Source organism: Sphaeramia orbicularis, chromosome 20 (assembly GCF_902148855.1).
Source record: "Sphaeramia orbicularis chromosome 20, fSphaOr1.1, whole genome shotgun sequence".
NCBI lineage: Eukaryota > Metazoa > Chordata > Actinopteri > Kurtiformes > Apogonidae > Sphaeramia > Sphaeramia orbicularis.
In genome coordinates this window covers 20,149,606-20,163,595 of record NC_043976.1, presented here as the reverse complement: position 1 = coordinate 20,163,595, position 13,990 = coordinate 20,149,606, and the positions used below count along the sequence as shown (strand labels likewise).

At 37.4% G+C, this 13,990-nt stretch overlaps 2 protein-coding genes across 2 annotated transcripts; both read left to right on the top strand.

Moving 5' to 3' along the window:
* The first annotated feature begins 78 nt into the window (after positions 1–78).
* On the top strand, positions 79–5,462 carry cops5 (COP9 signalosome subunit 5). Its single transcript, XM_030123792.1, has 8 exons — positions 79–344; positions 890–1,124; positions 2,615–2,743; positions 3,134–3,199; positions 3,408–3,493; positions 3,650–3,761; positions 4,479–4,627; positions 5,177–5,462. Exons 1-8 carry the CDS (start codon positions 208–210, stop codon positions 5,265–5,267), a joined length of 1,005 nt encoding a protein of 334 aa, XP_029979652.1. The 5' UTR covers positions 79–207; the 3' UTR covers positions 5,268–5,462.
* Positions 5,463–5,548: 86 nt separating this feature from the next.
* Positions 5,549–13,382, top strand: ppp1r42 (protein phosphatase 1, regulatory subunit 42). Its single transcript, XM_030123794.1, has 10 exons — positions 5,549–5,956; positions 6,766–6,871; positions 8,737–8,952; positions 9,036–9,202; positions 9,283–9,421; positions 10,263–10,379; positions 11,989–12,106; positions 12,243–12,374; positions 12,650–12,739; positions 13,118–13,382. The coding sequence occupies exons 3-9, from the start codon at positions 8,821–8,823 to the stop codon at positions 12,736–12,738; spliced, it is 894 nt and encodes a 297-aa protein (XP_029979654.1). The 5' UTR covers positions 5,549–5,956; positions 6,766–6,871; positions 8,737–8,820; the 3' UTR covers position 12,739; positions 13,118–13,382.
* Positions 13,383–13,990: the final 608 nt, after the last annotated feature.

Sequence of the window (13,990 nt, the reverse complement as noted above, 5' to 3'; positions counted from 1 at the left end):
ACACAAAAGTCTTTTCTGTGTTATATTCCAACAAACCCCCCCTTTGTTCCGCTGTAGTTGAATGGTATTGCTCACTGTCATGGCTTCCTGAACCTCGGAACGGCTTGGGGCTCCTTTACGGTTTCAAAACCTTTGGAAATAATTAACATCTCTTCTTCCCACGTATAAAATATTTACCGGCTCGGTTTTGTGCCTAGTCGGTTCATCATGGCAGGGAGCAGCACGGCTCAGAAAACATGGGAGCTAACTAACAGCATGCAGGAAGTCCAGAGTATAGATGAAATATACAAATATGACAAAAAGCAACAACAAGAAATCCTCGCAGCAAAGCCGTGGACAAAGGAGTAAGTGTAAATCAGAAATGTAGAACTAGGTTTTTGGCTTACTAAAACGTTTGTAAGATTATTGATGTGCAGCTTTTGTAGCACGTTTTGTTCTAGGACACCTTTAACATTAGCTTAGCTAGCATAGGCATGTTTGTCAACAACAACAACGTTATAATGCAACTTGAGCATACCGGCATTTACTGTTTGCAACTGTGTATGTATGTGTTTATGTAAATTATAATATATTTGTTCGTGATAATACAAATCCAGGAACAAAATTATTTAACAGTAAGTATCAGGTATTAGGGTATAGATATATTTAGACTAGGAAGCTTATTATTGTTATTAATTATTTGACGAGAAGTGGTGAGAGTTTATGTTAAACTTCTTCTCACTCCTTTTCTAATATGTATTATATGTCTTATGTTTAATTTTTTTGTTTATTTATTTTTCTTGTTTTTGACATTCATATTCGATATAAATATAACAATCAATCAATCAATCAGTGTTTACTACTACATAGTATAATTTCATCATCTTATATATTTTTTTCTCTTTAATAGTCACCACTACTTCAAATACTGCAAGATCTCAGCGTTGGCACTACTGAAGATGGTGATGCATGCCAGGTCTGGGGGAAACCTGGAGGTGATGGGTCTGATGCTGGGAAAGGTCGACGGGGAAACCATGATCATCATGGACAGCTTTGCCTTACCCGTGGAGGGCACAGAAACCCGAGTCAACGCCCAGGCTGCAGCCTATGAATACATGGCAGCTTACATTGAAAATGCCAAACAGGTCAAACATTTAAGTTATTCTAGATGATTTCATGGAAAAGTAATGCAGTCTTAGATTGAGGGTACAGTACTGTGCAAATGTCTGTTGCATTACCATGTTTTTAGCAATATTTTATGTAATGCTTCTCTGTCTTTGAATCAAGATACAACTGGAATAAACAGGCTTTAACAAAGTGATAGACCGGTATCTATAAACCACAAAGTGTCAAGTACATAATATGAGCTCTGTTCATATTTAGTATGTTTCAAACTGTGTGTACAGACAATATGATACATGCTGAACTAATCTTCAGCTGCTTTACACCAGGTTTCATTCAGCACATGTGCCACGTTTCTTATTTTTTGGTTGACTTTTTCTCATGGGAACAGAAGTCACCTTAAATACTGGCTTTTGTTGTAGAAGTCATTTCATTTTGATTATATTGTGTGTGTTGTGCACATATTTGTGCACACATTTCTTTTATTTTTCTTGTTAATTGTTAGACTGTTAACAACTTTCAAGTAAGTATATATGCTATTTAGAAGAATTAGAATTGCCTTTATTGTCATTTGACAGTACAAAGTACATCAAACGAAATTGAGTTCGATGATTAGGGACATCGGGACGCTGCTCCTACTAGAGCGCTGCCACAAAGTTTTTTAAATTTAGAACTTTGACAAAAAAGACACAAGCTTAAGGTGAGCAAAAACTTTTGCACAGTACTGTATGTAATGTGAAGTAGGTCAGATTTGACTGCATGTGTAAGAACTATCTGTGAAAAAGAAATATACATGTATGTGCATTAAATAGACACAACATTATTTTAAGGTTGCTAAAAACTGATATTTTAATCCTCCATTACTGTTACATTACCACAATGGCAGCATAACACTGCACTTAATTTAAACTGGTCTACTGGACACACTAGCTCACACGCTTTCACACACCAGTGGCTCAGACTTGGGGGTTCAGGGTTTACTTAAAGACACTGCAGTATGTGGGCAGGAACCCGTAATCGTACAGTCCAGTTTGTGCTTCATCTCCTGAGCTACTGCTGTCCGTACTATACTTTGCAAGTCATTTGTTGGTCCTTATTATTTCATTAAAAATGTGTTAGTAAATTTTACTGTAAACATCTATATGGCAATATCACAATATGTGGTTATAGAGGATTAATGATTGTCATTTATATTGCCCATGTCTTTGTCACTCATTCTTTCTGATATTATTATTTAATACTACAAATTAACACGCAAATGTAGATGATGTCTGTTTTTTCTTAGAACAAAACCATTGTATTTTAATCATACTATATTGACTGCAGTATTAAGTGTAACATTACAGAAAGTAAATTTGCCAGTTCTTCTTTTAAAGATAATTAATAGCAGCAGTAATAATTCAGATGTTGAAATTTTTAGTGTCTGAATTATAAATGATGAAATAATTTTTTTAAAAAACTGTACTGAGTCATGCTTCAAATACAAAAATAAAGAGTAATTTTTGTCCCGTAGGTTGGCCGTTTGGAGAATGCAATTGGCTGGTACCACAGTCACCCGGGCTATGGGTGCTGGCTCTCGGGTATTGACGTCAGTACTCAGATGCTCAACCAGCAATTTCAGGAGCCTTTTGTGGCCGTTGTGGTAAGATGGAAAATTGTTCAGTTCAAGTCAAATGCTGTGTTCGCTGCGATTTCTGAATGAAGCCTTCAAATGATATTGGGAAATGCTTAAGTATTACAATACAACTTAATATGGTATAACTGAGAAGGGACTGACAATGTTGATGTATTAGTTTGAAGGTTTCCATGTAATACAGATGAATATTTTGCTATTGCAACCATATATGCTATTTACACTTCATTTGGCTTTGCAGAGCTTAAATGCCATGGGCATAGTATAATTAAGTGCATATTTTCGGCGCGCTGACAGCTCATAGTGAAAGGCTCCTGGTGGCCAGATTTGAGTGGTCCCTGGAGGTTTGTATGACCCCTGACTTTATTTTCCTGTTCTACTGTATCTTGCTTCCTACAGATCGACCCCACTCGGACTATTTCTGCAGGGAAAGTCAACCTTGGCGCCTTTCGAACTTACCCAAAGGTAAAGCAAAGACTGTATATAGCTTTCATGTTTATAAGTTTAGCAAAGGGGATAATAAATTACTGTTAGAGACTGTGAATAATGAAATATGTGTATACAGTTGTTCATCATTGTAATTTTAAATTTGGCGTATAAGTGTTATCTGTCATGCAAAGTACGCCCTATGGAACTTTTTAAATTATTAAAAGATTTTGCCTCGAATTTTTAGGGATACAAACCTCCTGATGAAGGACCCTCAGAGTATCAGACCATCCCTCTGAACAAGATTGAAGACTTTGGAGTACACTGTAAACAGTAAGCATTCATGTATTATATTACAAAGCTGTCGACATACTTGAAATATTTATTTATAAGAACACATCCTGTTAAATATTTGTACTTAAATGGTGGCACTGCAGTATATTTTATATAAGAGAGAGCTATTTTCATGCAGTATTTTTCTTTCCTTAGGTATTATGCCTTGGAGGTCACTTACTTTAAGTCCTCCCTTGATAGAAAGCTCCTGGAACTCCTTTGGAATAAATATTGGGTCAATACCTTAAGTTCTTCAAGTCTCCTCACGGTATGTAAGAAACTTCAAAAGTCAGAATGTTCACTAATTGTTTGACACTTTGATTAATGGTTAATTATTACATTATAAGTCATTGAGACATGTGGTCACCAGCTTGAGATGTTGTGATTTATTGCAGCTTATTAGCACAGAGTGCCTGTTTATTGATTTAAGTAATAAGGCTAATTTCAACTTTGCAACAGGGGAGATAAGTATTAAAGCTGGGCCCAGCGTCAGCGATACAGATGCTGTCGTGGTTCGCCATGGATCATCTCCTCTTCCCCCTCGGTTCATTCTAAAGATTGAAAGCACCTCATGCGAATTCCCATTGTGGATGCAGTCACTCTGTCCCGAGCTTGACTAAACAGTCTAAATAGGCATCAGGCTTATCCAAACAGTAAGCTCTTTGGCATTCTAGATGAAGATGAATTGACTACATGTCAAGAAGGAGCTGCTCTTTGGGTGACAGGCTTTGTCAGTTGCTACACTGTCACTCTAGTCAGGGGCCCCCGTGTCATTGTGTTTTAATTACCTTTTCCACTAAAAACACGGCCTCACCTTAAGCAAACTCTTCCCTAACTTCTTTTCATTCAACACAACACTAAGTCTCCCTGCAAGTTGTTCGATGCATTTCTTCTACAAAATTCTCTTTCTTTGTGGATAATCTGTTTTCTGTCTATTGTCGGGAAATTGTGCATGAATTGATGTGTTTGTGTGCTGAATGGTCAGAACTCGGACTACACCACGGGCCAGGTGTTTGACCTGTCGGAGAAGCTGGAGCAGTCGGAAGCTCAGCTGGGCAGAGGCAGCTTCATGCTCGGGTTGGACACGCATGACAGAAAGTCTGAGGACAAACTGGCCAAAGCAACACGAGATAGGTAAAGTCTTATGATAAAAAAAATGCTACGTAGGTACACTTAAAATTGAGTTCCATTAATTATATTCATTAAGCTCGTGTGTAGTTGTAATCTCAAAAGCATATATTTTATAAAAGAAAATATATTAAAATACTATGAATAACTTTCATTTTATTTCATATGTATTTAATGTACAGTTCTGCTCATTCGCTTGATAAGTTCAGAATGCTTAGTTCCAATTTGGGATTTTCACATCTTTTACTTTTCAGGTAGTCAAAATACAGAATATAAAAAGAAAAACGGACAAAGATACGGTTTCGTTTTTCCATTTTTCGGTTCGTACTCGATACATCTTAAAAATAAAATATTTATGATAAGAAACTCACCAACTCAAGCAATGCCCATTAAGGAAATATTAGTTAATAATTAGTATTTATTAATTCCAGATGGAGTATATTTTTTATACATATAGACTTAGTAGCACAGAACTGTCAGCATCCTATTTAGGAATGTGTGGTCTAGATTATTATATTTTACTTGAGTGTTAAAGAGACTGTTTTTTTTTTTCAGCTGCAAGACAACCATAGAAGCAATCCATGGTCTGATGTCTCAAGTTATTAAGGACAAACTCTTCAATCAAATCAACACATCTGCCAATTAAATGTGATCAGGCCTGTTTTCACTTTGAAATGCTTTTTGTGCATGTCTAGCACTTGTGTTTAACTACTAAGGGTAGCATCATCTGATGTTTCTCTTGGAAATGCTTTTTTATTGAATTTCTTCTTTTGTCTTCATTGTAGACAATAGTACAGTCAGGACATGTGCAAAAAATAAAAGTTAAAAAATAATGTTAAAAGAGCTGTGTGTGGGTGTTGTGTCTACTTTAAACAACATTATATGATTTTATGTCAGTCTATATTACATTTTTTCATGAAGGGGAATATGCAGTCCTACAGGCAGAGTATACATTTTTAAAGTAGGGGGACCGTCCTGATGTGTCACACCATTTTTGCATTTAATGTGCAGACTGAACAGCAGCAGTCACTCATTCAAATGTAGCTTGTAATAGCATTGCATAGTGGAACAACAAACCCAAGACTCTGCACAGGCTCAGAGGGAACCGACTGGCATGTGTGGGATGTCTCTGCAGAGTGAGTCGCAGCACAGTTTGACTCTGAGTGGGACACAGCCCAGTACAGCGGCCAGTGCGTCAGGTTGTGGTGTGGCAGTGATGCAGCGCAGAAACAGAAGCCGTACACACTGGAGTCTATTCACCCAACACGCCTGCTCTCCATCGAAGTAGACACTCGGCCGGTCTGCCTTTCTTTACAGACAGCCCCTTTGGCATGGGTTTGTGTCATGTCTTTTTTATGGTATTGTAATGGATAAATGTATATTTTTTATGTCATGTATTGCAGAAGGGAGAATCCCTTTGAGACACTGGAAGAGTCTGTTTTTTCTCCTGTTCATGAGCTTTGGCACCACTTCATATAATGATTTTCTTTTACCATTATTTAAGTCATGTCTTAAAATGGAAGGTGTTCAGTGTAGCAGTTTAGGAAGAGGAAACTTATTAGATCAAATTTAATGTAATTTGGGAATCTGAAATTGTTGAACTGGTCTGCACACACGGTCCACTGAATAGTTCATGTTTTTGCCAAATATTTAAATGTATTACATGGATGACTGTCACAGTGCTGAGAAAGTATTTAGAGTATGCACTTATAAAACTGTTTCGTCTAATGTTTGGTCTTCCATGGTGATTTAAGGATCGGTGAAACATATTGAACTCGTTGGTCATGTAAATATTGTGATTATCACCAGATGGACATTTGTATGCATGACTAAAAGTGGAATAAGAAAATTTATGTAAATTCTAATCAAGCCAAATTGTGGGCAGCCAAAAATCCGTACTCTTTTAACATAGCAATTTTCTAACTCCAAAGTATGTTCTCCTTAACTATAAAAAGAAAAAAGTTTCACAGATTGCAGTGGAATGCATCATTTTGTGTTGTCCTCACAAGCAATCAAAGTGTGCAAAGGGATGAACATTGAGGTGATTTGACATCAGCTCATATGAGCAGATTGATAAGGCCCAGGGTATTTATACTGTAGCCATATTGATCTAATGACCCCATCTTGTTTATTTTGTCTCACAGTAGATTTAACCTTCCAAGCATGGCACTGTGTAAGTAAATCTAACCTAGCACAGAAAGTGAATGTGCAACACTTCCTCTCCGCCATGTGCTCCTGCATTAAGTGGAGGTAAGTCAGTCCTTGACAGGAAACCAGGGTTTTAACATGACATATATTAACAATGCAGGGGTCACTGAAAGAATCAGGATGTGGTCCTGGTTTGGCATGTTACTGAGAAAGATGCAATTACTGAGAGACATTTTTTCTGCTGCAAAGACCAACTCAAAAACTGTCACTAAGATTTAGTGGGCTTTATATACCTGGATCTGTATATATGAGTGAAAAATGTAGATACACGTATTTCAATATTAAGTACGCTATTGAATTGTTTTATCATCTATGGATTTTTTGTCCTTACCAGATTTCAGTGAAAGAGGATAGTTTAATGAGAAATTGTGATTTTTTTCCCCAAGTTAATATGAATTGGGCTGTGCTGACAGTGAACTAACACGACCCCTCGGTAACTGCGATTTTGTAAGATCCACCATATTTTACCATTTTTTACATATTATTTATAATTACACAACTAAAATGAAATTATTCAAAATTAAAAAAAATAATAATAATAAAAAAAAAAATTAAGTATCAAATGGTTATAAATATTGTAAATATGTTATTGTAACTAAAATACCAATAGATGATACCGTAATTCTGGAATATGATCATTTCTTACGGACATTGGATTCTGTTGGGTTTCTGTAAATTGGCTTAGAGTCTGGTTTTGACCAACTCCATATATAAAGTGTCATGAGATAACTTTTTTGTTTTGATCTAGCGCTATATAAATACAATTTGATTGATTGAGTGATTTGATTGGTTTTCCCCTGTAAGTCGCTTTGGAAAAAAGCGTCTGTCAAATGCATAAATGTAAATGTCTGTGCTAAATTCTGACACCCATTAGATTCAGTGACGGACGCGCCGCTTCCTTGGTTTCCATAGAGACGTACTTTGATAACACTAAACAAACCTAACTTGGAGTTAGCTTAGCAACTTTATTAGTCAACTAGTTAAACTTGATGGGTTTTTATAATTCACAGCCGACTTTCAAAGGTAGGTCTGTGTTAGTTAATATTTTATAGACGTTTAACTCAACATAAATGGGAGAATTCCATGCTAAATTTGATAATAGAGGGTAGTTCTTAAGCTAACGCTAACGCATGCTATCTATGTGAACATGCTTTTATGGCTAGCCACTGCGACAGTTTTTCTGGTCTTCCTTTTATATTTTAGACCTTTTCCATCAGGATATCGATGTTTAGTTCATTTTCCTAGAACGTCCATTGTAACACCGGTGCCTGTGTTCTGAATGTTGTATCACTTTTGACAATGATAAACTGCCTTCCTTATGTCTCTGGAGGGAGAAGGCAGACCCAGGGGTGTGGAAGTTCAAGCGACCTCCCGTTACTGTCCATAGTTAGCTCGGCCTTATCGATTCGAGCCTCTTTTCTCCAATAACCTCGGGTTGATACCTCAATAAAGGAAAGTCTTGCTGTCAATATGATCTCTTGTCTTCCTGTCTTCATCACTACTTAAACACTCTATCGACTACGTCATTGACAGGCAAAGCAAACAAATATTTGCAACTGAAAACGAGGTGAAACTTTTAATATCTCAATTTCAGGTCAAACTAATAATGAAGCCCCATGAGCAAAATAAAAGGAAGCAGTTGAACCTCTCCTCTATATGCTTTGGGATTTAACCACTCAAATTACAACACAAACTCAGTGGTCACTCAACCTTTGACCTCTTATAAGTTTAACAAAGGCCACATTTTTTTTGTGAATGTGACAGTTAGGTTTTAGCCCATTGAAAAGGCTCAAGTTACAAACGATTACAAACATGAAGGTAATTTGGCATTTATAAAAGTACTTCAGAGGTTGTTTTCCTGCGAAGGTTTAAGAAAGCTCCCATGTGTGTATTTTTCTTCCACACAGACAGCTCCAGTCTCTGCTGTGGGCTGAATGCTTGGCTGAAGTTGTAAAGGATCCCCTCTGAGGCAGTGCCCGTGAGAAGCCACCATGGTACGCCTGACGGTAGAGCTGATCGCTAAATCTAGGAACCACTTCAAAAAGAAGAGGGGCCTCTCCTTCCCAGAGTACCTCAGGACACTTACCCACCTCCACTTTTCCAATAAGAATATTGAGGATATTGTAAGTAGTAAATTCTGGTGTTTACATTCCGTGCTTTTCTTGTTCTCACAGTAAATACCTTATGTGTTGACTTTAATTTTCAGGGTGATCTGTCCATGTGTAGGAACCTCACTGTGCTTTACCTGTATGATAATCAGATCACAAACATTTGCAACCTTGGCTTTGCCTTCAACCTCACTCATCTGTACATGCAGAACAACAACATCACACATATAGATAATCTGTCTAACCTGCAGAGACTGTCCAAACTGTGAGTAGACATGTTAAACATCATGGATTTGTGCTGTGGTGACTTCTTGTGTGTACATGATGATGTTTTGTCCTCAATAGGTATCTTGGTGGAAACAGGATCACAGTGGTGGAGGGTTTAGAGCAGCTCAAGGAGCTTACAGAGCTTCATCTGGAGAACCAGAGACTGGCACCAGGGGAAAAGTTGCTCCTTGACCCTAGGACTCTCTGCTCCCTCGCTGTATGACCTATTTTTTTTTTTTTTTTTTTTATTTTGTTCTCTACAAAAATAGCATGAGACAAAAATATCATCCACATTCCCTTATTAGTGGTTTGGATGCTCTTGATCTAAGATTCTATTTGGCAGCGTTTTTCTTTTTGCTCTTTACTACTGGAGTATACCTGTGGTAGGTTATCATTTCCAATGTCTCAGATTTCTCAGAGGCCACTGATCCATGTAAAAGCAGTATTGTGCTGGGTTTGATGATGTCAAAGAGACCTCTGTTGCCTCTCTCCGGTCTGACAAATCGGTCAGGCCTGTATACTTCGTATACAGCCCAGGCCATGGATAAACACACCAAAAGTCTCAGCTTCTTGTTTATTTGGGTAATTAAAGAAATTGCTGTGCAAATGTAAAGAGTTCCAGCTTTTTATAAATGTGCCATTATAGAACTTCAAACCAAGATGAATATTTAGCTACAGCACTATCAGTCTGTCTGATTTGGACATGATCCTACTACAGTAGTTTAGACGTACTGAAGACATACACAGAATGGTACTGCTCTGTCCCAACACATCACAAGCCAAACCTGTGCTTTGAAAATTTAATTTGGGTACATACAATAGACCTGTAATCTTCTTTTTTATGGCAGGTGCGTGGTCATTGAGACTGCAGCCTATTTCTGGGAACCTTTATCACTTTAAAAAAGGCTGAGATATCCAACAAATATCCCTTTAGTTATATGATTAGTTTTCTGAATGTGTGTTACACTTTTACCACATGGTGTTATATCTTCCTGAAATAGTCATTGTATTAGCTGTAAAATGAACCCTTCTTTCTGACATCTGAATTCTTTGTACAGAAATCTCTCTGTGTCCTGAATATTAATAACAACAACATTGACGAGCTGAGGGACTTGGCAGTGCTGAAAGAACTTCAGCATTTTTCTGCTGTTGACAATAAGTTACACAATATGGAGGTAAGTGTAGTTTTGAACCAGTCTTTCTAATCAGTGTCTCTAAAGGCATTTTCCAGTGATGACAGAAGTAGAATCTGACGACATACTGTGCATGTGCAGTCTGAGTAAATAGAACCGCATCACATCAATTATGCATGACTAGTTGCACTAAAATCAACATACCATCTCAGAGTTGATGGGGTTAGTATTAACATTGTTCCTTGGCTTTCTGCAGTGATGTGTGAAATGATATGGAGAACAGGGTTCTAAAGAACCAAATCCTGCAAATCCTACCAGAGGTTCCCAGTCTCCATGACTCGCACAGGGTCCGAATTATTCAACAAATCAGCAGCCTATTCCCCTGAGACTTGTCTCGCTGACAGCTTTAAACAAGCACAAGTTACTCTCTTTCCTTGGGAGGCTGATTTTTCCTCTCTACCTCAGAATCCTGTATTTGATATTCTGAACCAAGTCCTTCATGTGAGATTCATATGAAAATAGAATTATGGTTATGTATTGACCTTAAAAATGATAACCTAACCCCAGTTTTCAAGACTCTCTCTGATGGAATTAATTGATATATTAACTCAAAGACTTGAGAACTTAACTCACAAGGTCTTAATCCTTCTTTTTCACTGGTATTTAGCACCAGGATGATACACTGAAAGCATTTAATCACTTATTACTGTCATAGGTACTTTTTTCCCAAGAAGGTTGATTCAGGTAATTGCTGTACATGTGTCATTTTTTAGCTGATGCCTCATGTAATTTATACAACCCGTCTGCCACTATTGATTTTGCAAAGACAGCACTCCAAAGGATCAATCCCTTCTTCTGCGCCATTTGGTCAGAATCCAGAGGAAACATTATGGATTTTTAAAATAGATTATGACAGGCAGTCAGCCAGGGTGACAAATGGGGAGCATCTTCAGAGGCCGTTAGCTGTGCGCAGGGCAGAGAGGACAGTGGAATCGAACCCCTGGTCAAATGCAGGTTCATAACTGGCCCATCATTAGTCTAGGCGGTAGAAGCAGCCAGCCTCAGTGAGTATCCAGCTTTTGCTGTTCTCCACGCCCCCGCGTGGGGGGCAATTTGGCGCTGGGCTGCTCTTCTGTGAGGGCCTTCTGAGTGACGGCCCTGACACGATCATTTATCAAAGCTTGGGAGCGCGCGGTGCTCAGGGGTCCCCTCTGAACTGATTGCAGCACGAGCTGGAAAAGTGGAAGCGCTTTGGCCAAGACAGGAAGGCAATGAACAATCAGAGCGTGTCCAGAGAGTATTCATATTTCCCGGCTTGGATTAATGTGCCTTTAGATAAACATACAACTGCAGGCAACTCGCTGGAGGAGCCAGCCTCACACTGCCCCAGGAGAAAACTTGTAGTTACATGACACCGGCGACATTGTTTATTAAAACAGACTGATGTGTTGTTTATGCACTTTCAACTGGTTCTTGTACTTCACATTACAATTCATTCATACTCACTCCTTTTTAATGTTTTTTTTTCTCCAATTTGTAATAATATAATTATGCATCATATTTGTTGAAAAGTAAGCTGCCATTTTTACATCATTAGTGGGCCTGTAAAGTTATGTGTTAAGTTTTTTATTTTATTTTCTTCCATTTTCAGGAGTTAGAGGACGTATTCAGCCACTGGCCTCAACTGCTTCAGATGGATTTGGGAGGAAATCCTGTGTGTAAAAAACCCAAGTACAGAGACCGCTTGATAACTGTCTGCAAAAAACTCGGTAAGGTTTTACATTCACCTAAATGCTTAAATGTGTTGACGTAGGAAATAATATCTAAATATGAAGCATACTGCCCATGTCAAGAAAGCATTTATTTGATGTCATGATTTGTTTGAATTTTTAATGATTTTAACAGAGATTCTTGATGGAAGAGAAATTAACGAATTGACCAGACAGTTTCTAATTAACTGGAAAGCATCCAAAGAGGCCAAGAAGAAAAGAAATAAGCACATGATGACGAGACAGTTTATCCCCTATCCATTTACAAGTATGTCACTGAATTCTGCACTGCTATTTACTCTAAAGTCTTTGCACACAATATTGTATTATTTATGAAATCCACAGAATATATTTTAAACATCAGTTCTTTTTTTCATACAGTGATTTTCCTACTTTTCATCAATTTTTATCTTTGGTTCAGTTTTTGAACAAATGTCTCACTTTCTGTTGTAAACACATTCTTTACATCTTTGTTTCATTACTCTGGGTTTGTACACATTTTAATTTGTGTGTACCTGATGTGTATGACTGCTTATATTTCAGATGACTTGAACATGGGCCACGGTGAACCTCCTGGTCACACTCACAGCGATGGTAATGTGCAGAGGTGGAATCCACAACAGTCTCTCTAAGGTCCAGTATCGTTATTTACACAGACACTACTGCATCAGTAGAGCGACAAAATGATTTTAGTTTACATGTGAGATTACATTTTTGATGATAACCACATAAGCAGATATCACATAGAATTAAATGGCTCATTATGACAAGTACAGATCATGAGTGATAACAGCTGTTTAAATGTTTTACATGCTATAATTTTAACATGCTCATAATTTCTTTCAGATTAATATTCTATTTTATTTTTCTTATTTTACAACCACATGTTGTAGATATTTTTATAATTCAAGATGATGATTCATACATTAAGCATCTTATATTATTATTAATAGACAATCAGATATGATAATGATAATCTGTTTCTATCTTTTTTTATGTCTAATTTTCTAGGATGCAAAAATGGAAAAATCCCACGAGTGTGTTTGACGTGGATGTCTCATCCACCATCTGCAGTCATGGGGCTTCATAACACAAACAGTCTACTGACCTCCCCACCTACTCTTCATGCGCAGCCCAGGACTGCTCCTACTGCTTTGTTAAAGCCGCTCGGTCCTAATCTCTGCAGATTTGTAATCATATATTTACCAAGATAGAGACAAGTCTCCATGTCTGTAATTGCAGACACTGCAGCATTCTGTGTTGTCCTTGCTCTAGTCTCAGAGATTAGGATCTTTTTGGTCAGAATATACATTTAAATGTTTTTTTTTTTTGTTTTTTTTTTATCTGTGATGACTAATTTTAAGTAGATATTGAATAATAATATTACAAAAATAAAGACTAAACTATGAATAAAAGTGGCTTAAACTGGTTTCTTTCCATCACTTCCACAGCTGTCTTATTTCTTAATACAAATTTCTGGGTTTGAAAAAATAATCTATCTACCTTAAACTGTAATTTGCAAACAGTCCTACATTTTCTATGGTGAATGTCATTTTTCATCCCCCTGCATTCCACTAAATAAGTGACCCATGAGATGCAGAGTGGCATAATCTATGATCATTATACCCTATTATTACAAGGCTTTACATTATCCAAAGTCAACAAAATATGCTCACACTCAGTCAACTGTGACAAATGATAAAGTCCTCTTTTACAGGAATTACAGTAACAATGCGGATGTCTTATTGGTACCATTGTTATTGAATGTTTGAAGGAGTTTTTGGGAGCCACGTGGGTGTGTAACCCCTGAAAGACACGGGGTAATTAGGGAAACCAGCTTACTTAACCTTCTTTTACTTCGCCATATAATTAGTGGCCCGGAGC